General features: G+C 38.2%; 1 protein-coding gene across 4 annotated transcripts in view; it reads right to left on the bottom strand.

The window, feature by feature from the left end:
• pacs2 (phosphofurin acidic cluster sorting protein 2) overlaps positions 1-26,453 on the bottom strand; it is a 105,208-nt gene that overhangs the window by 4,287 nt on the left and 74,468 nt on the right. The window contains exons 3-21 of one of the 4 annotated variants that reach the window (XM_041812580.1): positions 26,132-26,221; positions 24,488-24,613; positions 21,016-21,178; positions 17,860-17,933; positions 17,668-17,748; positions 16,941-17,000; positions 16,674-16,828; positions 15,421-15,511; positions 14,900-14,971; positions 12,138-12,262; positions 10,848-10,980; positions 9,794-9,898; positions 9,432-9,538; positions 9,140-9,294; positions 6,495-6,605; positions 6,186-6,294; positions 5,607-5,639; positions 876-918; positions 674-716 (exon numbers count right to left, since the gene is read on the bottom strand). In XM_041812580.1, the coding sequence (XP_041668514.1) occupies positions 674-716; positions 876-918; positions 5,607-5,639; positions 6,186-6,294; positions 6,495-6,605; positions 9,140-9,294; positions 9,432-9,538; positions 9,794-9,898; positions 10,848-10,980; positions 12,138-12,262; positions 14,900-14,971; positions 15,421-15,511; positions 16,674-16,828; positions 16,941-17,000; positions 17,668-17,748; positions 17,860-17,933; positions 21,016-21,178; positions 24,488-24,613; positions 26,132-26,221 (1,876 nt within the window). The remainder of the gene's footprint in view (positions 1-673; positions 717-875; positions 919-5,606; positions 5,640-6,185; positions 6,295-6,494; positions 6,606-9,139; positions 9,295-9,431; positions 9,539-9,793; positions 9,899-10,847; positions 10,981-12,137; positions 12,263-14,899; positions 14,972-15,420; positions 15,512-16,673; positions 16,829-16,940; positions 17,001-17,667; positions 17,749-17,859; positions 17,934-21,015; positions 21,179-24,487; positions 24,614-26,131; positions 26,222-26,453) is intronic. The other 3 variants (XM_041812582.1, XM_041812581.1, XM_041812583.1) reach the window with 3 other exon arrangements.

The following is a 26,453-nucleotide window of genomic DNA, read 5'->3' as shown; positions in this document are numbered from 1 at the left end:
ACTGATTAGTATGTAAACCTCGTGGAGTGCTGCTTTGATAACAATCGTCACTTAAGAGTGACAAATGCTTCGGGCTTGCATCAGAGAAAGCTCATGGTGCGTGCTTCGGCGACCCAAAGATTCCTTAGTGGTGCAGGGATTTGCATCCCAAAAATTGCAAATAAGGGCAATGGAAATATATTGACAAAAAAATAAAGGTTGACAATTAAAGCAAGTGTGGGAAACAAACTGATTAATGTGGTATTTCTGAGGTCAAAGTTTCCCTTATTAAAAGTTTTCTGTGGGATAATATTTCAAATTAAGACAAAAGAGCCACATGTGGCTCTAGAGCCACATGTTGAGTATCACTGCTTTAGGATTAATTTACACCTTTAAGCTATAGAGGATGCTGAGGTGGGGGAGGGGAAGCTTTGCCATCAGCAGCAGTGTGGTGCATCAGCATTAATGCAAGCAGGGATTAGTGATCAGTATGTCATTTAAATACACTGCTGAGTGATTGGCTGTGGGAGCGGGAGGCTTTAATTGGGATCAGCTGGCCGTCAGCTGATCACACTTGGGCGTATGACTACCATGTCCTGCATGATCTATTGCTAAGCTTCATTTGTTATTGCACATTAAGGAAAGATCATACTTCAGTGTTAAAAAAACTTTCATAACAAAACCCATCACTTGCCTGACGTTGCAGATGTTTGCTCCACGATGCCGACTTTCACCATCTGCAGAATTCAAAACAAAGAAATAATTGTCTGTGTCAACTTCAGCTGTTGTTTCAGTTATCTAAAATGGATAATAAGCACCTACAACTGGGCATACACGTGTTTTTATTTCTAATTATAGTGAATTTTAAGTATACAGTAAATTAAAAGTCAACTTACCCCAATAAAAGGGATGAATTTCTGACACGAGTCCTCATCAGGGCTGTGGAGCAGCAGCAGGAACAGACGGAGAGTTCAGATTATTAGAAAATAAGTGAAATTTATCCAGAACATATGAAAAACAAGGAAATTTACTGAACCTAAAGAACTAACTACTAAATTTACAGTTTAATTGATCTATAGTTAGTAACACTAGGATCTAATAATTAGTAAATCATCAAGGTTTTACGGGTTCCAATGAGTCACATTGGAAAATGTCATTATCTTGCATTGCATAGAGAGAATGCAAAGTCATCACATCCCAAACAGAGCATGCTGCACCTCCTGCTGGGATTGAAACCTCCACTACAAAGCAGAAAGCAAAACATGCAAGCTATCGGACCAATCAGAGGCCTCCAAGACACCAAAAAGCCATCCAGGAACTGCAGAAAAAAGCCGGATCTGTCAAACTGAAGCGAGGGGGAGGAAAACAACGACACTACTGCGTCGTTCAGAAGTGGATGCGAAGGAAGAGCACCAACCTACATCCAACTCTTCTCCAGCTCGATGCACGACCCCAGAGCGGCAGTGCATCACTACAAGCCGTTCATGAACTATTTTCCCGGCATGGACCAGAAAAATAGCCGGAGTATTTCTACGTCTACGTTTTTCTAACATGTATTTGATGATGTGAGAGGTTGTTGCTCTTGCCTTGAAGAAACCTGCCATCGCCCCCCCAGGGAAGAAACAGAGAGACTACAGGAGGGAGGGGAGACAAAGAGAGAAGACAGTCTGCAGTAGGTCACAGTTTGAACGTCATCAAGGCCCCTTCCTGTTCTCCCAACACGACACATCTCAGCGAGAGTCAGATTCAGAGCAGCCAGAGAGAGAGAAAGAGCCGGATGTCTGCCAGCTATGAGAGCGTTTGATGCTCAGCTCGCCTTGAAGGAGGATTCAGACGGAAAACACAAAGTTTCTGTCCGAGGTTTCTGAGCCACCTTAAAGGGGAGTGCAGGTGGGTTTTTAAAGCCTAGGGCCTGTTTATAAAGTCTTTCAAGGCCTGAATGAGTTCTGAAACTGAAAGATTATAGATTATAACGAGGAACACAAAAAAGCAGAAATACCAGGTAACGAATGAGGAACTACAGGCCAACCAACCAGGGACTAGATCAGTAACTACCCGCATGTTTACCACAGGAAAAATGAGTAACTGACCAGATGTACAAAAGAAAATAAATTAGTAACTGCATATGGACAAAAAACATATGTGCGACTGACTGCATGTTTACAAGAGAATAAATGTGCAACAAATTGCATGTGTACAAGGGAATAAATGTGCAATAAACTGCATGTTCACAAGGGAATAAATGTGCAATAAACTGCATGTCTACAAGGGAATAAATGTGCAATAAACTGCATGTGTACAAGGGAATAAATGTGCAATAAACTGCATGTCTACAGGGGAATAAATGTGATAAACTTCATGTGACAAGGGAATCAATGTGCAATTAAGTGCATGTGTAAAAGGGAATAAATGTGCAATAAACCACCTGCATGTGTACAAGGGAATAAATGCATTACTATCTGCATGTGTACAAGTGAATAAATGTGCAATAAATGGTATGTGTATGTGTACAAGTGAATAAATGTGCAATAAACTATATGTCTACAAGTGAAAAAATGTGCAATAAACTGCATGTGTACAAGGGAATAAATGTTCAATAAACTACCTGCATGTGTACAAGGGAATAAATGTGCAATAAACCACCTGCATGTGTACAAGGGAATAAATGTTCAATAAACTACCTGCATGTGTACAAGGGAATAAATGTGCAATAACCTACCTGCATGTGTACAAGGGAATAAATGTGCAATAACCTACCTGCATGTGTACAAGGGAATAAATGTGCAATAACCTACCTGCATGTGTACAAGGGAATAAATGTGCAATAAACTACCTGCATGTGTACAAGGGAATAAATGTGCAATAAACTACTTGCATGTGTACAAGGGAATAAATGTGCAATAAACTGCTTGCATGTGTACAAGGGAATAAATGTGCAATAAACTGCATGTGTACAAGGGAATAACTAAGTAATTAACTGCATGCTTACAAGGGAAAAAATGAGAAACTAACTGCATGTTTACACAAGAATAAATGGGCAAATTTTTGCATGGTTTAAAAGGAATTAGTGACTTTTGTACTGCTACATAAACAAGATTCAACATGTAGATGATTGCTGACAAAGTTTAAAATAACCCTATCACAAATTGTAAAATATAATCTTTCAGTTGCGCAATTTTGCATCATAAAATGTGTTATTGAAATTACTGTGTTATATTTTAGTTTTTTTTTGTTTTAGTTACTGAGTTTGATATACAACCCTCATATGTCTTAATTCTATATCTTAAAGCAATTAATTTGATATTGTGTAACTACTAAGAAAACTTCTTTATTAGTCATATCTACTCGATGGATCCATACCTTATGTCTATTCTCATACTGTATCACGACTGCTTTACAATAATCCCAGTAAAGTTAGAACGCTCTCATGTCAAATATCTAACAGTACAAAGACTGAACATGTCAACACTACAGCATCATCATTTTAATGACCGTCTAAGCTCAAGATTTCTACTCTAACGGGACGATAACAGACAGACATGAATGGCTAGAGGCACACGATGGAGAGGAAACAGCAGGGGGGAGGAAAAAAGAGGAAAAAGCTTCAGAGAAGGAAGAGAAGCAGAACTTATTTGGTCTCCTGCCACTTTATCAGCACATTTTAGCCTCCAGTCAGTCCTCTGGAGTCTCACCACACAGGACTGTTTGGAGGAGAATCTTTAAAGTCAAAGGGATTTTTATTTGTGGAGAAAATTCTTAAATGACGCCAGGATTTAAAATTTTTTTTTAAAAAAAGAGCACAAAAACACTGGATTAAGAAAACTAGAATTTTTGACCAAATATGTGCCAACCTTCATAGAAGCCCTCACAAAGAGGAAATGCTAGTTCTACATTTTGCAAAAATATTAAGCAATAATTTCCTTCCTTTCTGAAGAAAAAAATATTTAAATAAAAAGTAAATATTAAACTATTAGGCCAGTCTGTTTGTCTTAACTTCACATGAGATAAGACTTTATCCTGACACGTGGCTATGATAAAAAAGTACACTTACCTCTAATTAACCTCCTAAGACCCTGCATACATATGAGGACACAACATTTAAGCTTTCCTAACACACAGTTAGAATTCCTGCTATTGGAATTATTCAGAATGTCTGTAGAGGTTTCAGTAACTGGCTTGAAATGGTGGGAAAAATTTGGTATAACATTTTCAGGAAATTTCATGGAAATTTAGGGAATTTGTTTGGATATTTTGGGGAATTTCATTGGAAATTTTCAAGTATTTTCATTGAATTTTTGGGGAAATGTTTGCATGTTTTGGGGGGAATTTGCTTTGAAATTTTTGGATATTCACCAGAACTTTAAAAATTTCTTTTGTAAATTTTCAGGCTTTTCATTAAAATTTGGGAATTGTATTACTATTTTGGGGGGTAATTGATTTGAATCTTTTTGTATTTTCATGGATATTTGGGAAATTTATTTGTAAACATTCAGGATTTTCATTGGGAATTTTGGGGTGTGTGCTTTGATTTTTTACATTTTTCAATTAAAATTTCAGGGAATTCTTCTGGAAGAATTTTCTATGATTTTGATTGGGGATGTGGAATGTATTTGAAAGATTGGAATTTTTTGGTCTTTTGGAAATTTTCTTTGTTAATTTGTGGAAATTTGATTGGGAGTTTTGGCTGGTGTCCTCAAACCATTTGTATAAAATTCATGGAAAATATTCCACTATTTTCACTGAATGTTTGAGGGATGCGTTTGTAAAAATGTATCACTCTTTTTATGGATATTTATTTTGGGGATTTGATTGGGAATTTGGGAGTGTGTGTTTCCTGAAAATTTAGGGGAATTTTATTTAGAAATTTCAAGAATGTTCTGTTATATTCATTACATAGCATTATATCATTATATTTCCATTATATTTATTGAATTTTTGAGGATTGTATTTGTAAAACTGGAAGTTTGAAAAAAAAAATAACTAGGAGGATTTGCTTTGAAATTTTGGGAAATTAGTAGAATTAGCAGGAATTTACATGGAATATTGAGTGAAATTTATTTTGTAATGTTTAGGACTCATAATAAAGTTTCACTTAAACATCTGGGGAATATTTTAAGACATTCTGTGGTATTTTTCTGGTATATTTTATATTTCAAAACTTAAAAAAACCATTGAGCTATCTTCTTTGCATTTTGGAGAATTTTGTTGGTTTTGGAAAGAAAAAATACTTACATTCAGAGCTTTTAGTGTTTATTTTGTTGGTGCTTGGACTTGTCAGTCCACTAACAGCAGAAATGACTCCACCATCCCTCTCTAGATAACTGAAACGACCAACAGCATTAAAAATGAGAGCTCAGGTCTCAGGAGGTTCAGCTACAAACATTGTGACTTTTAAATCACAGATTTCCTGAACAAATATCCAATATGTTGATAATAAACTAGAGGCTGGTAGGTAGCTTTAGATCTTTGTTGATCAGCCCCCCCCCCAAAAAAAAACAAGATGGCCGTTAAAGTGGCAAGCTCCAGAAAATGCTTGGGGGGTTCAGGGAGAAAATGTTTCCGACACACACACACACACAAAGCGCATGAATCAACGAGCTACTGAGAAACTCAATCGACCACAATACCTTACTGCAAAATCAAAATGAAAGCTCTTTTTCCTTCAAAGACAGAAAAGAAAAAATACAACAAACATGTTATTCACGGACGCAGAGATGGAGAGACGGTGATGTTAACAGGACTGACACCAACACAAACATTAGTCAAACTTTATTTAAAACTGTTTTCAGAAGGGGGCTGAACGTCTCAGTGATTAGCATTCTTTAGTTAGCAGTTAGCAGGTGAAATGCTGATTCACCCATCCTAGCTAACTCTGCCTGGGATTAGAGTGACATTTACTTACATTATTCCTCTTTAAATATAAGAATATGTGAAATATCTACCCAAAATTCAAGCTAAAGTACCATCTTTATGCTCATAGAGTTCTTTTTAGACAAAACAATTCAACCCCCTCTTGAAAACATCTGAACCTCTGCATTAGAAGTATTTGTTAGATGAAAACACCCACTGGACTAATCTTTAAATCTTCCAGTGTTGCTCATAAATCATATTTAACTGCAGCTTTACAGCTCAGGATGAAATTGTCACGTCTCTATATTGTCTTTATGACTTTGGGTAAAGAAGCTGATGGTAAAAAGGAGAGCTACCTCTTCTGTTTGTAGGTGAGCATGGCCTCAGCGATGGGGAGCTGGTGAGCTCCGTTGGCTCCCAACATGTACTGGGTCACCCTGGACACCACGTCTGGGTTCTCCTGGGCTGCTCATGAAACAGAAACTAGTTAAACCTCCACTATTCACTGTACGCATGTTTGCATTATCAGGAACAATAATACAAATACTTATAATTTCATTTCTGATTCTGTAACTTAAAGTGACCAGTTTTCCTGATCGTCCTGAAACAGTTTTAAAGAACAAAAAACTTTATTTAAATTTCAGATTAGTGACATCGGAGCCCACCGACAACAGGAGCCTCCGGTTTGAGAAACAGGTCCCTCCAAGCAGCGTCCTGGAACAAACTGTTGTACCGATAGTCGATAGTGCCGAGATATTTGGAGACCGGATGTGCACCTAAAACAAACAAAGAGAAACAGTTAAATTCAGACCTTTAACAGCTGCAAGGAAGCCCATCGTCAGCCTAGTTGAAGGGTGGGTGTTCTTTAGCCCCCAAAAATGGGCCTTTGCCTTGTTTGACATGTCTTCCCCCATTCTTTCTTCCCACATTTCCTGTCTCTCTTCATCTGCCCCATCAAAGAAAAGCAATTATTCCCAAAAATAATGTTAAAAAAGACTTATATTACAACACAAAGGTACAATAAGGCATGTTTGACATCTAGGAAAAGTTTTTAACAAAAACATATGAAATGGACTTTCTTTGTTGCATAAAATGTGAAAAGGTTCTGATACAACAGGCACAAATTTGTCATGTCTGGAATGAGACAAAACACATGCTCTGTTCTCTCCAATCAAATGAAGCTCTCCTTTAATCAACTGACCTTTCCTGACACAAATTAAACAAAAACTGCATGTTATACCTCTCTTTCTTTCACTGATTTCATACATATACGTAATTAATGTGCAAATTACTGCACAGATTAATGAACAATTAATGAACAGACTAGTGGGTAATAAATGCACAAAATAATGATGCAGATTAATGCACATTAAATATACAAATGAATTCTCAAATTAATGCATGAATAATGCACAAACGTCTGCACAATAAATGCAGAGATAAATGCACTAATAAATGTAAACAGTAATGCACAAATTAATGCACAGAATAATGCAAAAAAGAAGGCACAATAAATGCAAAATATTGCATGAATTTATGTACAATAAATGCACAACGTAATGCAACAACTAATCCACAAAAATGCAAAAATTAATGGAAATATTTATGCCAAATATATGGACAATAAATGCACAAATGTCGCACAAATCAATGCACAGATTAATGCACAAATCAATGCAAAGATTAATGCAAAATATTGCACAAATTTATCCACAATAAATGCAACTTAATGCAAAATTTAATCCACAAATATGCACAAATTAATGCAAAAATTAATCCACAAAAATGCACAAATTAATGCATAATAAATTCAAAAAATAATAATAAAGCAAATTAATGCAGATTAAAAATAAAAATGAATTCTAAAACTAATGCATAAATTAATGCAAAAATTAATCCACAAAATGCACAAATTTATGGAAAAAGTTTATCTGTCAATAGCTGCACAATAAATGCACAAATTAATGTACAAAATGTCTGCACAATATATGCACAAGCTAATACAAAAATTATACACAAAAATGCAGAAATAAATAAAAAAATCTATGCACCAATGTCTGCACAAAGTAATGCACAATAAATGCACACAATAATGCAAAAATGAATGCACGAATTAATGCTGAATAAATGCACAAATGAATGCAAAAATTAATCCACAAAATGGCAGAAAGTAATGGAAAATGTTTGCTCAAATGTCTGCACAATAAATGCACAAATTAATGCACATTTCTGAAAAGAGCAGGATGGGGGAAGACGAAAAAGATTGATTTCTCATAAGCACATTCAAATATACATTAAGTTGTACTTTTGAGAGCAAGTACGCTACTAAAGATATGTTTACTTTGGCAAGACTTTATTCCAAAAAAAAAAAAAAAGCATTTTGACCTAAAAAAAAAAAAGGAAAGTAACAAATTGCAATACTCAAAAAAAATTGCATGCACTAAAAGGGGAGAAACCAGGCTTTTCAATCTTGAATACTAAAGAAAGGAGGAAGGAAACACTTACAAGCCTTTAATCCAAAGGCCAAATCATTTAAAAAGCCAAGATGTTTCAGCCTTTTAAAGATATGGCCAATATTTTAAAGGTTTTTGGTTTTTCCTTCTTATTTTTGCATTTTTCATGGCTGGTTTCTCTCCTCTAAGTGTGCTTCATTTCCAGCTGATTTCCAAGAGCACCCAGTATTTCTTCTACTTTGACCACACTGAGCTGCCAACATCCCCTTTATCCTGTTCTGAAGAACAAATTTAAAGTTTTTGTCTTGATTATGTCCAATATATTCAGTATTGTACAAATCTTAATCTTCACCCTGTCTGACGTCTGTCTGACAGCTTTGGTATCTTCACAGGTTTCCATATCAAAAACATTCTGCTGGTTAGTAACACATTTTCAAGTGCAGTGATTTTACATTTTTGGAAATTATTGAGGGATTAGGATGTCCTTGGTGGGTTAAGAAAATTCTCCTTCTTCTAAAGCATGATAATCTACTTAAAATAACCCTGAATCAGCAGAAAAATGGATCAACACAGAAGTGAAAACAACATTTTTTCAGCTCACATAAGTGGAACTTTAAGGAGAAGACAGCTGCAAAAATATAAGCTAAATAAATAAAGAAATCATCAATCCAAAAACAGAATTGATGCACCAGGAATACTTATAATTATATTTTAAGAAAATCATATAGTTAGATATTCACCCAAAGAGGAGAGTGTAGAATTAGTATTTAATCCTAAGAAAAAGGGCCTAAGTTCGTCTTTTGTCGGCTGTATTCGTGTGTATTTATGAGTAAAATAAGATTTAAGGTGTCACTGACCCAGAGGGATGATGAGGAACCTCATGTACCCTAGCCAGTCTGGGGTTTTATGGGAGAGGTGGTCCACAAAGAGCCTCAGGACGGCACTGAGGTAGTGCTGCGCTCCAGCCACCGCGATCTTTATGGGGATGGGCGTCTGGGAGTTACAGTTACAGCTGGGAAAGAAATACAAAGATGGTGCACAGTTTTAGCATTAATGGCATCAAATATGGCAAAAAAAAAAAACTGAGACTGCAAACAAAAACAGTCCTGGTATGATGGGGATAAAGTCAGCCAGTCGGGGCTGACTTACAATCTCTGTATGCGGGAGACGATGGTGTTGAACGCAGCCTGGATGTCGGCCGTGGTGCAGGTGCAGACCACCGGTAGATGGTGGTTTTGGAGCATGTCTGAAAGATACTGAGAGGAGACGACAACAGAGAAACAAACAAGTCAGAAACACATAACTTTCAAAAAGGAGATCAGGAATGTCATAAATCATCTGTTTCCATCTATCTGATGCTTTCTAGACCGGGTTGACTTTAATAAATGTGCAGCATTTGTCACTTTTTAACGTCTACCATCAGCTCTTCCAAATATTCCAAAATATTAAAGTATTCAGACAGAAATACACAGACTGTGATCCACTTTCAGCCTCTTTGCAGACGCTCTTACCTGGCCCTGCCAGTCTGACGTGTTGATGAGAATGATGCTGTCAGGGAGGTGATTATCAGACACCAGGATGTGGTTTAGCTGGTCATAAACTGTCTTTCTAGGGATCTACACAAGAAACATGAGACACCTTTGTGTTAAAATGGAGACTTTTAATCATGAGTTTTAATTCTAAGACCATATCGTCATTGAGGAGTGAAGTGTGATCTTGATCTTTTAGCCTGTTGTTTGGTGTTCAGCCCATTACTGTGTAGAAGAACACAATAAAAGCTACAAACCAGTGTTACTCAACCCTGCTCAACCAAAGAGCCAAACTGTTAAAAAATACCTTTGCAAGTAGTGAAAAGTGCTAAAAACAACTTCAGTAGAAATAAAAATAAGATAAAGGTGGAAAAAAAATGGTCCAAAAGTGGCAAAAACATTGCAAAAAAAGAGAGGAAGGTGACCAAAATGGGCAAAAGCAGTCAAGAGTGGCAAAAATGGGAAAAAATGAGGAAACAAGTGATATTTAATGGCAAATGGAAGCTTAATTGGGTGAAAAGTGGTAAAAAAAAAAAAAAGAAAAGGGGGCAAAAAATGTGATAAATGTGGCAAAAAAAAGTTGCAAAATTGGGCAAAAAAGAGGAAACAAGTGGTATTTGATGGCAAATGGTAGCTTGGATGGGCAAAACATGGGATAAATGTGGCAGAAAATTTGGAAAAGTAGCAAAAAAAGTTGCAAAAATGGGCAAAAAAGAGGAAACAAGTGGTATTTAATGGGAAATGGTAGCTTAAATGGGCAAAAAGGGGAAAAAAGGTGGCAGAAATGGGCAAAAAATTAAAAAAAAAGTGGTATTTAATAACCATGTAGCTTAACTGGGTGAAAAGTGGCAAAAAACTGTGAAAAAGGGCAAAAATGGGATAAAGGAGACAATTAAGTTTAAAAAGTAAAGCCTTCAGTATAAGTCTGGGAAACAAACTGATCAATGTGATTAAATTAAGACATCAACGAGCCACACGTTGAGTATCACTGCTATAAAACAACATTTTAGGACTGTGCAGCAGTCCTCTCTCCTACCTGTAGGTGGCAGCGTGTGTCCATGGACCGCTCGTTGTCCAGGCTGTTGGCCCTCTCGTTCTGCGGCCTGCTGGCCTGGCGCTCCTTCAGTGACGTGCTCCTGCCTCGCCTCCCTGCCAGCTTTGGTTCCTGCCTGAAAACAGCAGAAGAAGAGAGCTGGAGGACTGACAGGGTCAACAACAGGAAGAGAATTCACGGATCTGTGAGCCATGATTACAGAAAAGTACCCAATAATGAAGTGAATTATTCTGATTCTGATAAATCTAAATTTACTTTGTTTGAGTTTCCATTCACCAGAATTTTCTTCCTGAGACTGGAGCTTTACTCAGAATGCCTTTTTAGTTTCTCCCACTCATTTGGGATCAGAAGGGCAGGGACGGTAAAGTTGGTTTGATGATGGACTACAGGGACTTATTCAGGCCAAACATGAACAAAATTTCCACTAAAAACTCTGAATTATGTGGAAATTTTCTTTCAAATATCCACACAAATTCCCCCAAATGTCAAAGAATTTACCAAAAATTTCAGGGAAATTCTTTGACATTTTTTCAAAGTATCTCATTAAACAAATAAAAAATTTCTCCAGATTTTCCCTGAAAGTTTCAGTGAAACTTTACCATAAAGCCTAAACATTCCAACAAAAAAAATCTCCCAAAATTCCACATAAATTCCCTCAAGTAAACACCCAAAATATGAAAGCATAGCCCCCTTAAATGTCTAAGCAAATAAAAAGAAAGTTAAAAAAAAAGAAAGAAAGAAAAGAAAAGAAAATTCAAGGAAATTTGACAGAATTTCCCCCAAACATCCAAAAATATCCTGAAAATTTCATAAAAATTCTTGAAATTCCTCTCCCCCATTTCAAATCACATTCCCAAAAATGAACAAATATTTTTTCAATATTGACATGAAAATACCAGAAACATTTAAAAGAAAATCTTCCTCTAAATGTCCAATGAAACTCTTCAGAAAATATAAACACATACCCAAAATTTACACGAAAACAGCAAATTCATCCCAACAACAAATACATTTCCTAAATTTACATGAAAAAAAAAAGTCCGACATAAGAGCAAAATACTTAATCCTTGTGGGGTGTTGTGGGAAATGATCTCAAAAGTTCTAATAGCAGGAATCTAACTGTGTTGTCCTGTAACTGTGTTCCTCGTATGACCATGTCGAGTCTTAGAGGGTTGAATATGACAGAATTTCTCTGAAAGCCAGCATCACAGACATCACAGACATGCATGAGTCCTGGAACGACGTGTCCATGTTGTGTTTCTGTTTTTCTACCTGTTGGATGAAATGATGAGAGACTCGGTCTTGGTCATTTTGCCGCTCGGTGGCAGCCGCTCTAAAAACGTGTCCATGTTGTCCATCTCTAACTCTGTGGTCGGAGTCACCGCCTCCGGCTGCTCCTGATGGAAAACAGAGTGGAGAAAACAGAGAGAGGAGAAAACAGAGAGAGCAGAAAACAGAGAGAGGAGAAAACAGAGAGAGGAGAAAACAGAGAGAGCAGAAAACAGAGAGAGCAGAAAACAGAGAGAGGAGAAAACAGAGAGAGGAGAAAACAGAGAGAGCAGAAATCAGAGAGAGGAGAAAACAGCGAGAGGAGAAAACAGAGAGGACAAAACAGAGAGAGCAGAAATCAGAGAGAGGAGAAAACAGAGAGGAGAAAACAGAGAGAGGAGAAATCAGAGAGAGGAGAAAACAGAGAGAACAGAAAACAGAGAGAGGAGAAAACAGAGAGAGGAGAAAACAGAGAGAGGAGAAAACAGAGAGAGCAGAAAACAGAGAGAGCAGAAATCAGAGAGAGGAGAAAACAGCGAGAGGAGAAAACAGAGAGGAGAAAACAGAGAGAGCAGAAATCAGAGAGAGGGGAAACAGAGAGAGGAGAAAACAGAGAGAGCAGAAAACAGAGAGAGCAGAAAACAGAGAGAACAGAAAACAGAGAGAGGAGAAAACAGAGAGAGGAGAAAACAGAGAGAGGAGAAAACAGAGAGAGCAGAAAACAGAGAGAACAGAAAACAGAGAGAGGAGAAAACAGAGAGAGCAGAAAACAGAGAGAACAGAAAACAGAGAGAGGAGAAAACAGCGAGAGGAGAAATCAGAGAGGAGAAAACAGAGAGGAGAAAACAGAGAGAGGAGAAAACAGAGAGAGTAGAAAAGAGAGAGAGCAGAAAAGAGAGAGAGGAGAAAACAGAGAGGAGAAAACAGAGAGGAGAAAACAGAGAGAGGAGAAAACAGAGAGAGGAGAAAACAGAGAGAGTAGAAAAGAGAGAGAGCAGAAAAGAGAGAGAGGAGAAAACAGAGAGGAGAAAACAGAGAGAGGAGAAAACAGAGAGGAGAAAACAGAGAGGAGAAAACAGAGAGAGGAGAAAACAGAGAGAGGAGAAAACAGAGAGAGGAGAAATCAGAGAGAGGAGAAATCAGAGAGGAGAAAACAGAGAGAGGAGAAAACAGGCAGGTTTATGAGTTTGGAGCTGAGCAGAGCGTCGATGCATTTCTGTCTACAAAACAAGTTTCTAATCTTAAGGGTCACTTCTGTCTTTGAGGGTTTTCGCTGTTATCCAGCGTGAATTTTAACAATTAAATCAGGATGCTTTAAACTCCAGACTCAGACAGATAAAATTTCCTTAATAATTTCATGTAATATCCTTAAAATTAAAAAGCAAATTCCCCAAATTTACATGGCAAATTAAAGGCAAATTAAATTTCCCTTTTCTAAAAATCAATTATAACGATAAATTCCCTGAAAATGTGTTACCAACGACAAATACTTCTGAATACCCAAAAAAAATCCCTGGAGTTTCAATTAAATTCTAGACTATTTTGAAGTATGACCCCCCCACACAAAAAAATCCTACCCAAATCCTCCAAATTAACAATTAACAAATACATTTTCCAATTTCCATTAAAAAAATATAATTTCCCCAAAACATTTAAATCAAATTTCACACTGAAATTTGTAATGGAATTAATGGTTTAATTCTTGGAAATTTCAAAGGACATTATAATTAAATTCCTTAATATTTACCTATAATTTTCACAAATTTCCATGAAAAGTCTTAAAAATTTTAGAGGATAACCTCCCTCCTCCCCTAAAATATTCCCAACGAAATATATATATATATATATATATATATAAAATGGAATTAATGGAATTAAATCATTTAATTCTTGAAAATTTCAAAGGACATTATCATAAAAATTCCCAATCAAATTCCTAAAAATTTACATATAATTTTTCCATGAAAATCAAAATTTCCCCAAGCATCGACAACAATTCCCTTTAATTTTCATGAAAAGTCTTAAAAATCTTAAAGGATAATCCACCTCCTCCCCTAAAACATCCCCAACCAAATATATATATTAAACATCTCAAATTTACAGGAAAAACCTAAAAATCTTTAAAGCAAATTTTTCAATCCAATAATACAATGAAACTCTCAATATACAAAAGTATCCAAAATTTACTTGAAAATATTAGAAAATTCTGTAAAAAATGCAAACAAATTTACCCAGAATTTCCCTGAAAATTTCGTAGCAAATTCATGATAAATATTTCCAGCTGGCTCCACCAATCAGAGATGTCACCGTGACACTAGAGTATTGTGGGTAGTGTAGTTCTATTCCCTGAGATAAAAAAAAAACCTGTGTTTTTTCTTAAAATGAGGCCGGTATCATTATGAACTTGTGTCTGAGATGGGAGGATAAACTTTTGTTTCACTACCTTGGATGATTATGACATCATGACTGATAATAAGGTCAGCTAAGGAGAAAAATACTTGGATTTTAATGTCTGGAAGCAAACTGCTGAACTCTAGGGAGAAGGATTTAAATGCTTGTGCTGCACATTTAAACAACATGCTGAATCCATGCTCATTCACGGTACATAAAGGTATTAAGAGAAATCTAAACTATATAAGAAGAAACACAAACAATCAAAGCACTTCTAAAGGCTAAAAAAGCCCCTACTTTAAGGTTTTCCCCTAAATAACTGACTTAAAGTTGACAGTTATGGATCCTCAGCAGCTGAAAGAATTGATACTCACATAGGGGATGTTATCAGACACGCTGTCATCAGGATATTTGGCTCCTCCGGACTTTGTTTTATCTGGGTCAATCTGGTGAGAACAACAACAAGCATATCATGGATCCCATCTAACCTCAGGCTTTTATTTTAAAAGAAATTTAAGAACCGTTTCACTCCACATCTCATGACACTTCCACAGAAGCATCAGAGCTTTGGAACATGTCAGAGCTGCTTTAAAACTACAGACTGAGTTTTTCCTCCTCTGTAGCTCAGTGAATGATGCCCCTAAGCAGAACAATTATCGCCTTTCTGCCTCAGTGGGTTTTCTGATGTGCCGTCAGTACAGTTCACTGGTTTCTGTGGTTTAGCTCTAACCTAGTTTGTTTAACTAAATATAGCACGTGATCAGAGAAGGCTCAGGGAAGGAGGATCTCATCCAAAACAAGTGGAAGTTGTTGTTCCTTTGAAATCTGCAGTTGAAGTTGGACTGTGTTAATTATTGTGTTGTGTTATGTTAAATCCATGCGTCATGTGTCTCACCGGGCTGGGAGGCTCTCTGTGGCTCCGACTGCTGTGGATGCTGCCGATCTCTGTTTGAGAGCTGGAGAGGGAGAGACCCTCGAAATATGGCCTGAAACACAAGAAATACCAGTTGTTTCAGTTAAGGATGGATGGATGATGGATGGATGGATGCATGGATGGATGCATAGATGGATGAATGGATGACTGCATGGATGGATGGATGGATGGATCGATGCATGGATGCATGGATGGATGGATGCATAGATGGATGCATAGATGGATGGATGCATGGATGGATGGATGGATGGATGCATCCATGCATGGATGCATAGATGGATGGATGGATGGATGGATGGATGGATGGATGCATAGATGGATGGATGCATGGATGCATAGATGCATGGATGGATGGATGGATGCATGGATGGATGGATGGATAGATGCACAGATGGATGGATGCATGGATGCATGGATGCATACATGGATGGATGCATGGATGCATGGATGGATGGATGGATGGATGCATAGATGGATGGATGGATGGATGCATAGATAGATGGATGCATAGATGGATGGATGCATGGATGGATGGATGGATGCATGGAAGGATGGATGGATGGATGCATGGATGGATGAATGGATGGATCGATGCATGGATGGATGGATGGATGGATAGATGCATGGATGGATGGATGCATGGATGCATGGATGCATGGATGGATGGATGCATGGATGGATGCATGGATGCATGGATGCATACATGGATGGATGCATGGATGCATGGATGCATGGATGGATGGATGCATGGATGGATGGATGGATGGATGCATAGATGGATGGATGCATAGATGGATGGATGCATGGATGGATGGATGGATGCATGGAAGGATGGATGGATGGATGCATGGATGGATGAATGGATGGATCGATGCATGGATGGATGGATGCATGGATGGATGAATGGATGGATAGATGCATGGATGGATGGATGCATGGATGCATGAATGGATGGATGCATGGATGGATGCATAGATGGATGAATGGATGACTGCATGGATGACTGCATGGATGGATGGATGGATGGATGGATGCATGGATGGATGGATGGATGGACGGATGCATGGATGCATGGATGGATGAATGCATGGACAGGCTGATGGTTATACAGTAGGTTAGAGGAGGTGGGCGTGTCTTATCCCCCTCCCTTTCAGGTTCATGATGTTTTTAAAAACTTTGAGTTGTAGTTTCTCTCTAAACCTGAGAAGACTCACTTTAGTTTGGGTTTGGGCGTACTCAGGACGCTGTCATCATCATCGAGCTCTGGCCCACTGTCACTCGGGTTCTCAAACTCCACGCTGTCCAGGTCCAGGTCCTCCTCCTCCACCTCTGGTGGAGGCTCTGCGGGGTCCTGCTCTGAGTCCAGAACCTTTAAGGATACAAACCCACAGAGAAAGAGAGACATTAAATCTTCAGCAGATCCATACAGACTCACAGGAGGAAAATGAATCCCCAAATCAACAGGAGACAGAAACACCCACCTCATCTGACACTCTGAAGCGCTTCAGAAGAGCCACGACTCGCTGCTTAAAGTTCTGCTGCTAAAACACACCAGAGCAAACACAGTCAGTCTGTGACCTACTTCTGCTTTCCTATACAGAGAAAACTGCTCCTCCATTTCACTCATTTTACCGGCACTAGATACATTTGCAGGGTCGGCTGGGTATTGATTTTGTGGCTCGTGCTGGTGTAAATCAATAATCAAGCAGCATCGGTCCTTGTCTGCTTTCTGGGCTTTTATCTGCGGCTCACTGAGCTGTATGAAACCATCATACTCCAGAGCAAAAACATGTCTGAGCTGCCTCATTCAGGCTGAAAGGTGTCGAAGAATTCTTTACAGCCTGCTAATGAATCGCCTTCAGCAGGTGTTAAAAGGAAATCAGTGTTTAAATGAGAAGTTACTAATAAAATACAGCAAATGGAGCTAAAGGAGTCATGTAAACTACTTAATAAAGCTGTGAGAGATGGGCTGGCGAGTCTAAGCAGAGCTGAAAATGCTGCAAAAAGAAAAAGCATGGAGGAGATTCAAGTAGTGCTGATTCTGATTTAAAAGACAGAGAAATTCTCAGTGGGGCCTGGATGTTACTGTCAGCCCAGACATGCATGTTTGCAGCTGCATGGTTTTTAAATGGCAGCTGAAAAAAGATTCACTGTGCTGTTGCTTTATTTAATTTGGGTCTAATTTTGTGTCTGGTTTCTGTCTCTTACTCTGGTGATGGAGGGGGTCCGTACAATCGACCTCCTCTGCTTCTTTGGCTTCCTCACATCGTACTCGTCATCCTCCAGATCCTGAAAACAGAAAGCAAAACTGCAAAGAGACGCCTCTACGTATGTGGAGAATGACCTGGATGGACTGAGGTGGTTCCCCTTTAATGGAGCTTCCTAATCATGTAGGCTCACCTGACCCTGCACAGCGTCGTCGCTGGCTTCCTGCTCTGAGGAGAAGGATTCATATTCCTCCTCCGAGTAGTTATCTGAGGCAGGAGACGAGCAGAGCAGAGAGATTAAAGCACGAAGGTGATCGACGCCTCATACATATTTCATTGACCCTTTAAAGTTTGACACACAGCCAGAATCTAAATATACATAATGTACAGAGCACAGCCGGATCAGTATGGCATGGATTTAAATCATCTAAGAGTAAAACAACAGAAATCAAACCATGTAAGGGCACATGAGAGGGTACTGAAGCTGCTTTCTTATATTTACAACCCTCCTGAAAATGATACGTTTCAAGTGTAAACACAAACGGCCGACTAAGGGGGGATAAAGGGAGGAGCTTTCTGGGTCCCATGGAGGTCAGCAGAATTATGGTCTACTGTAAAGTTAAACTGGGATATCACTATTTTATTTCTAACCTGAATAATAACCACTCCTATCAGAGAAAATGTTTTCTTTACTTATGCTATTGTGCAAATCCAGCCTTGTAAAACCCTTTTTCTCGAATCTGAATTAATTTCACTGGTAATGTTATTAACATGGATGGGCAGATTGAACTAAACTATTTGGAGAGTAAAGCTGCGCCATGATGTGCAAAAATGCCAAGATGCAAGAAAATAAAGGAGAAAAACTGAAGGAACTTGGAGAATATTGAGATAATTGTGAAAATAGGCGAAATGGGCTACAGCTGGTGAAAAATGGTGAAAAATTTTGACCCAACCATGAGTCAAAATTGGCAAAAACCAAAAGTGGATTAAAAGTCCTAAAGAATGGTCAAAAAGCATCAAAAATAGGTGTTAATGGTAAAATTGTGTCAAAAGTCAGCAAAAAAGGGGCAAAAATCAAATAGAAGTGGTAAATAGAAGTGGTAAAAATGGGTTATAACTGCAGAAAAATGGGTAAAAATGGCCAATTTTGACCCAAAAAAGAGTAGTTATTGGCAAAAAAAAATTTAAAGGACAATTAAATGTGTTAAAGAATAGGCAAAATGCATTGAAATAGGTGTTAAGTGGTAAAATTGTGTCAAAAGTCAGCAAAAAAATCAAATAAAAGTGGTAAACACAGGTGGCTAAAAAGGGTAAAAATAGCCAATTTTGACTCAACGCGTAAAATTGCCAAAAAGTGGATCAAAAATGGGGGAAAAAAAATGAAAAAATGTGTTGTAAGTGGTAAAACTGTGAAAATAGTCAGCGAAAAAAAAAAATGGGTAAAAAGCCAATAGAAGTGTGAAAAAGAAGAGGAAAAATGGACAAAAAGCAGCCTAGTGGGTTATAACTTGTAAAAGAAATTGGAAATCATGGCAAAAAAGTTACAAAAATGGTTCAACCTGGAAAAAAAGGGGCAAACATGGGCAAATATTGGCAAAAATAGGGGAAAAGAAACAGAAGTTCAAAAATGACAAAAAGGCAGCAGAGGTGGCCTAAAAGTTGAAAAAAAATGAACACAAAAACATAAGCAATGGGTTAAAAGTCGGAAACCTGTCAAAAGTCAGCAAATGAGGGGCAAAAATCAAAAGAAGTGACAAAAAATGGACAAAAAGCAAAAAGTTAGTTTTGGCTGGCAAAACATTGCCAAACGTGTTCAAAAAGTTGCAAAAATTGGCTTAAACTGCAAAAAAAAAATGGTATAATGGGGAAAAGCAACAACAACAGGTTAAAATAGACAAAAAGCAGCAGTGTGGATTATAATGGGGACCATTTGGGAATTTTCTGATACTGGTGCTAAATCAACATTTTTTATAAGGCGCCGGTGCTTAAACGGTGCCTGAATCAATACTGTTGAAAGTCAGCTGTATGGGTATCATAAATGATTTGCAGAAATGTCTTTATAAAAGGTGCCGGTCAAACATGGTCTAAAAAAGGAAACTGGTGTAACTTAACACAAAAACCACTCAAATTCCATAACATATTTCTTGCCTTTCATCGGGTGGCAGGGGGTCAAAATAAAGTATCAGTATCTACGTTGTAATCCAGTCCGGTAGGTATCGGATGTGTTGGTACCCGGACCATGTCAGTACCGGTTTTCGCTGTTCATCCCCGATTAAAAGTGGATGAAATGGACATAAAGCATCAAAATGGGTTAGGAGAGGCAAAGCTTTGTGAAAAGGGGCAAAAATTAGGAAAAAAGGGGAAAAGAAATGGGCAGACATCGATAAAAAGCTGCAAAATTGGTTATAACTAGCAAAATGACGGGCGTTCCGGTAGTCAGGTGGCCCAAATCCGAGTTTAAATCCGGCCTGTGGCACCATTTCTCCCATGTTTCTCCCCGCTCTCCTCCCTGTTTCCGAGTCTATCCGCTGTCCTCCTCTATCTAATAAAGGCACGAAAAGGCCCAAAAATAAATCTTAAAAAAAAGTACCAAAATGAAGCAGAACAGTCTCACAAATGGGCAAAACTGGCTAAAGGTGACAAAAAGACATGGCAAAAATGGAAAAATAATAATAAAAATGTACATAGAGTGGCAAAACAGTGGCAAAGTGGTATAAAAGGGAAAAAAACAGTGAAATTTGATTTTAGGTAGCTAGAACTGATGAAACAGCATCAAAACTGTGCAAAAACGGGCAAAAATGGGATAAAAGTAAAAGGACAGAAAACAGTGAAATATGGTTAAAAGTGACTAGAACTGACAAAACAGTTGCAAAAGTGGGTGAAAAGTGGCAAAAAAGGCATGAAAAGGCAGCCAACTGCAAAAATGAACTTTAAGTGGTAAAAAGACGAAGCAAAAATTGGCAGAAATTGTGTTAAAAAGGAGCTCAAAGTTGCACCAAATAATTCCAACATCAGAACCATGTTATAGTTCGTCACACTTTTCAGGTCCAAAGTGAGGAAACAGTTAGCCCGGATGCTAGCACCAATGCTACTGATCCCACACACATGCACTGATGCTATCAGTGAATCTTAAATGGGGCGGGCCACTCTCTGGGTTTTCAGGGGACCCGCTGATTCTGTGGACAGGCCTGGGTGTGGGTGATGATTATATAAAATGACTGGTGAGCAAAAGGTTAAATTTTGATTCTGTAAACTCTTCTGCTCATGTTCAGGTTTTTGCACTCTTTAGTGCAGAGAGGTTTAGTCCTGGGGATTACGATGGAGTTTAACACAGGGAGACTGTAGTTACCAGAACACTTGATCTTCTGTCCCCCCTGCAGAGCTGCGTCCTCGTGGTCGATGGGCTGACTGGACAAGGAGAAGATCCAGATCTCGGCCACCTTCCCGAGCATGTCCTTCTGGTTACTGCAGAGAGGAAGAACCTGGCCGCCCTCCGTCGGGTGCTGCATCACCTGTGGGAAAAAGATGAATAGGACTGAGTTCTCAACCCTGAAGTGTTCTTGAGATATTTTATCCTAGAAAACAGGGCGGAGTTACAAAGGCACAGATGAATAGACTTCCTGAAAACATGGCACTTCCTGGCTTGTACAGGCCAAAAATAAGAGCAAATTTCTCTAACTGCCTCTCTTTGACTCCTCACCACCAACAAATTCACAACCATTTTATTGGGATGTTTCAGATTAAAAGCCTGCTGTTCCTTGTTGTAGCTGCAGCTCTGTTGAAGCGTGCTATCAACCGAGTTTCAGGCTGATCCTGATGCATTGTGAGCATATTTTAACACACTCCAGAGAAGCAAAGCGAGGTCACTTCAGGACAGCGACGCCCCGAATCTGAGCGAGTCTCTCTGTTCCTACTCACTGAAGTGGAGCCATGTCAGCTTTAGCAGATTTAATACACTCTCTTTTTTCATTTCTCATGTCAGAGCTTCTTTGTATTCATGAGTTCAGAAGCGAAAATCATTCCAGTCATGTGCTGAGCCCGAAAATCTGTTTCATTTTCTACTTTCCTCCCAGGCTCTAAACTGTGTTTTATTTGTCATCTCTCAGCTGCAGAGATGTGACCTTAATAAGCTCCTCAGAGCTTTGTCAGCCATGTGGGAGCTCCTGCATCATCTGGGCTGCAGAACAAGCAGAAGAGAAAAGTCACTTATTCATGAATTTATGGCATAATTTAACCACAGAGTGAGATCACTTTAAATGAGGAGGTTCTCCTTATTCTAGGAGACACTTTAAAAGGTCAGATTCATTCTCCAAAAATGAGAATTCCAGTATTAAACCCATGTTTCAGTCCCATTAGGAGGTGGAACGACCTACTTTGAGATGTTCTAATGACAGAAAAAATAAAAAAGGTCACAATGAGTAAATGTCCAGCTAAAACATCCACCAGGCTCTCATTTCTACAGCAGTAAACCCTCCTAAATTCCAAAAGTGTCAGACATAATAGTTGTAAAAAGTATACTCCTGCCCGCCACTCCTGGGAAGGTTCACCGCTGTTTCAAGTTTTCTCCATTTGTGGGCAATGGCTCTCGGCATGGTTTGTTGGAGTCTCAAAGCCTTAGAAATGTCTTTGTAACCATGACTGATAGAAGTCAGTCGAGTTTCTTTAGACGGCGGTATGATGTGTTGCTTTTTGATTCTTTTAGCGTACCTCACTCTGTCAGACAGGGTTAGGGTTAATGATGGGTTAGTGACCTGCAGGTCTTTAGATGTTGTTCTGGGTTCTTTTGTGGCCTCTAAGATGAGTCGATGTTACGCTCTTGGATTAATTTTGGTGGGCTTGCCAGGCCTTGGAAGGTTCATCACTGTTTCAAGTTTTCTCCATTTATGGGCAATGGCTCTCGGCATGGTTTGTTGGAGTCTCTAAGCCTTGGAAATGTCTTTGTAACCATGACTGATAGATGTCAGAAACTTTTCATCTGATGGCGCTGTGATGTGCTTTAGCCTACCTCACTTTGTCAGACAGGTTCTGTTTAAGGGATTTCTGGATTCAACAGGTCTGGCAGTAATCAGGTCTGGGTGTGGATGGTGAAGCTCACGACTGACTTGTTGTTCATGTTTCAGTCTTGTTGTCCTTAATTTAATGGCAGGACCTGCAGTGTAACGCCAGCTAGGCTAGCTGCTCACAGGAAGTCCATGTTTCCCTCAGAGCTTCAGGAAAGGTACAGCTTCCTTCAGAAAGAACTGGGAATAAATATGCTTTGTTTTTCTCACTACGGGTGTCTTTTTTCAGTCGCTCATGGTGGAATATGACCTTGTGTGTCCTTCACACAAAACATATTCAAACTAGGTAGAGGCAGGAAGTAGCACAGTACTCCAGAGGAAACATGAGTGAGGGCTGACTCTGCAGGCAGCTCAGGATCTGCATTCATATTAACAGCAGTATCCAATCACACCTTCTTTACTATTGACTTTACAGCTGAAAAGTCACATTTTTGTGTTATATATTTCTTTTGAGTTTATACCCTCTAAAACCCTGCATGCACACATGAGGAAATTATATTTTGGCTTTCCTACAACATAGTGATAATTTCTGCAATAGCATTTTTTTAGATAATTGTCTGGAATGTCCACTGAATTTTAAGTAATTTACATAAAATGTTCTTTCAACAATTTTCATGGAAATTTCCAGGAATTTCTTTTGATATTTTGGGGAATTTTCTTGGAGATTTTCAGGTATTTTCATGGAAGTTTTGGGGATGCATCCGAACATTTTGGAAAGTTTCAATGGGAGTTTTGGGGGAAATTTTCCTTGAAATTTTTGAGCATTTTGATGTGAATTTGTGAAATTAGTCTGGAAGTATGGCATTGGTTCAGTAGGCACTTGTTTGGAAATTTTCAGGCATTTTCACGGAAATGTGGATTACTTATGTTCCAGCACTTTTAGAGAACTTGACTTAATTTTCTGAAGAAAAACTGCTTTAAATTTTTAGGTATCTTCATGAAAATTTTGAAATTTTTTATGTTAATATTTGGGAATGTCTATTAAAATAAGGTTGAAGAAGTCCTTTGAAATCTTCAAGAATTTTTATGGGAATTTTAGAAAATTTGTGTGTATATTTGGGGGGAATTTTCCTTCATTTTCTTTGAATTTTGTGTAGTTCTTTTGTAAAGTTTTGGTAAATTTTATAAGAAAATATGGAGGGAATTTTATCTAAAAACTAGGCTCTCTTGTGTAAAGATTTCATGAATATTCATGTATATTTTTTGAATTATTTATTGGAATGTTAAAGCTTTAAAAAAAATTACAGAAATATTTTGGAAATATTAGAAGAATTTTGGAGGTACTTTTTATAGGATAAATTGAAATATGTTTAAGAATGTTGACCAAAATTTTGGGTTATGTCTTTGAAAATGTGCGGATTTAGGAAAGGAAAATTTCCAAGATACTCAGAACTTTTATCAGTCCTAAATAAAAGGATAAACTAAAAGTTTATTCCAAACAAAAAGTCAGGTCTCAGGAGGATATCAGCCACATATTTCCAGGCCTATCTTGTTTTCTTGAAAAAAATATTTTTTAAATGAAGATTTTAGTTGATATTTGGGAAATGTGATTTTTTTTCACATGCTGAGGCATTGTCATGGTGTTGAAAGATGAAAATAACATGGTACATGAGCTCAAACATGTAGGATTGTGATCAATCCAAGTGTTTTTATTTGGAGGGTTGAAAATAAGCTCATCCTAGAGTAAGTTTCCCTACACTTTTGCTTCAACACCATGACAGCGTTGATTTTCCCTGTGGACCTTGTTGTCTGACAGTTTACCTCGGCCATGTCGATAGATCCCACAGCCAGAGTCTTGTAGCCCAGGATGGTTCGGTTCTTGTACCTCTTCCTCCTCTGCAGCATGATCTGCAGCTTGTTTCCCTCTCGTTTTAAGAAGTGAGGGTACTGGAGGCGAAGAAACACAGAAAAATAAAACAAATATAACAAAGGACTTAATTCAGATACTTGGATGGTGACATTTATGGCTGTGGAAGCTAATATTTCATGACTTTTTACATGTAAAGAATCCAAAACAGTTATTATGTGACCCTTTACATACACTAGATCAGTGGTTTACAAACTTTTTTCACCCAAGGCACACCTAAGGTTAAGCCAAAATCTCAAGGCACACCATATACACATCAATACAAAATAGACTTTTGAAATAATATAACAGTCAAGGTGGCCCATAAGGGGGGATACAGGGGAGATGTTTCTTGGGCCCAGACAACAGAGGGGGGCAAAAGTGGGCAAAAGGTGGAAAATATTGGTGAAATGTGATGAAAAAACATGGCAAAATTGGAAAAAAAGTGGTCAGACAAAGTCAAAAATGGGTAAAAATTGTCCTAGGGTGCCAAAAATAGATTAAAAGTGGCAAAAACATGTTGAAAGTGTCAAAAAGGTGGCAAAAATGGGTAACAAGTGGCCAAACTGGGTTAAATGTTGTAAAAAGGTGGTGAATTGGGTTAGAAGTGATTTCAAAAATGGGCAAAATTGGCCAAAAAAGTGGCCAAACAAATGCAAAGTGGGTGAAAATTGGAAAGAAGGTGGCAAAATAGATTATAAGTGGCAGAAGAGTAGCAAAAAGTGTTAAAATTGCTAAAAGGAGGTAAAAAGGATTAAAGGTGATGGAAAAAGGGCAAAAAAATCCAAATAATGGCAGTAGGCAAAACCCGGTAAAAAGGTAGCAAAAATTGTGAGCAAAAATGTAGCTAAAAGTTCCAAAAAAGTTGAAAAACTGGGTAAAAAGTATTTGAAAATAGTTGCATGATTGCAAAAAGCAGCAAAAAATGGTCTAAGTTGTCAAAATAAGTGGCAAAATGGTCAGAAAAATTGGTTAAATTGGTTAAAAGTAGCATTTCAACACCAATTTCAACTTAATAATAGCTTGCCAAATGAGGTAAGTGTTAGCCAGGATGCTAGCACCAATGCTACTGATCCAACACACATGCACTGATATCATCAATAAATCACAGCTGGGCAGGACCTATCCTCTGGGTCTATCAGGGCCCAGCCAGATCCCTAAGGCACACTTGACTTGATAATAGTGCTGAGTCTCAGCATTGTCACAATGAGCTTTCAACAAGAAACACATTTTTAGATACCACAGCAATAAAACGTAATCTCTAACCACCAAATATTGATAATATGTTGTGTTTATTTAACATAAAGTGCAGGAGAACTCCTTCACACCGTTGTGATTGCACAAAAACATTTACAACATTTTAGTACTGAAGCATCTCCAGACAGCAAGTTAGAGGAAATATGCATGTAGTGAATGAGGTTTATAGCTAATCAAAAGTAAAAAAAATAATAATTAAAGCAGACATTATAGACCTAGAGAGCCCTCAGCCCCGTCTTATTCTGCATACTTTACTGTTTCTTTAAACCCAATAGCAGCTTGGTGATATCTGCCTCTCCTACCTGCAGAGAAAAGGTGAGAGCCAGGTCGGTCTCCACGGACCCACTGGGTGGCAGCACAATCTCATGGGACCTCAGGATCCGCTTCGAGCCCTGAAGGAAGAAAAAGGTGAGTTACACTCAGTGGGAATTTCTTTACCTGCAGGAAATCTGTTCCTCTGTGTCAGATGTTGAATATTCAGCCAATATGTAGAATTTCTGCACTGAAATGTCTAAATTACTCAAAAAGCAACTGAACTGATGATTCATGTGTTTCAGTTAAGTACTTAAAGAAGCTCAAATACGTCCAGCAGTTTTAAAACCAGAGAAATCCTTTGTTTTTACA

This window comes from Cheilinus undulatus, linkage group 18, assembly GCF_018320785.1.
Source record: "Cheilinus undulatus linkage group 18, ASM1832078v1, whole genome shotgun sequence".
Classification (NCBI taxonomy): domain Eukaryota; kingdom Metazoa; phylum Chordata; class Actinopteri; order Labriformes; family Labridae; genus Cheilinus; species Cheilinus undulatus.
Note: the sequence above shows the minus strand (reverse complement) of the source record. Positions and strands in the feature narration are given on the sequence as shown.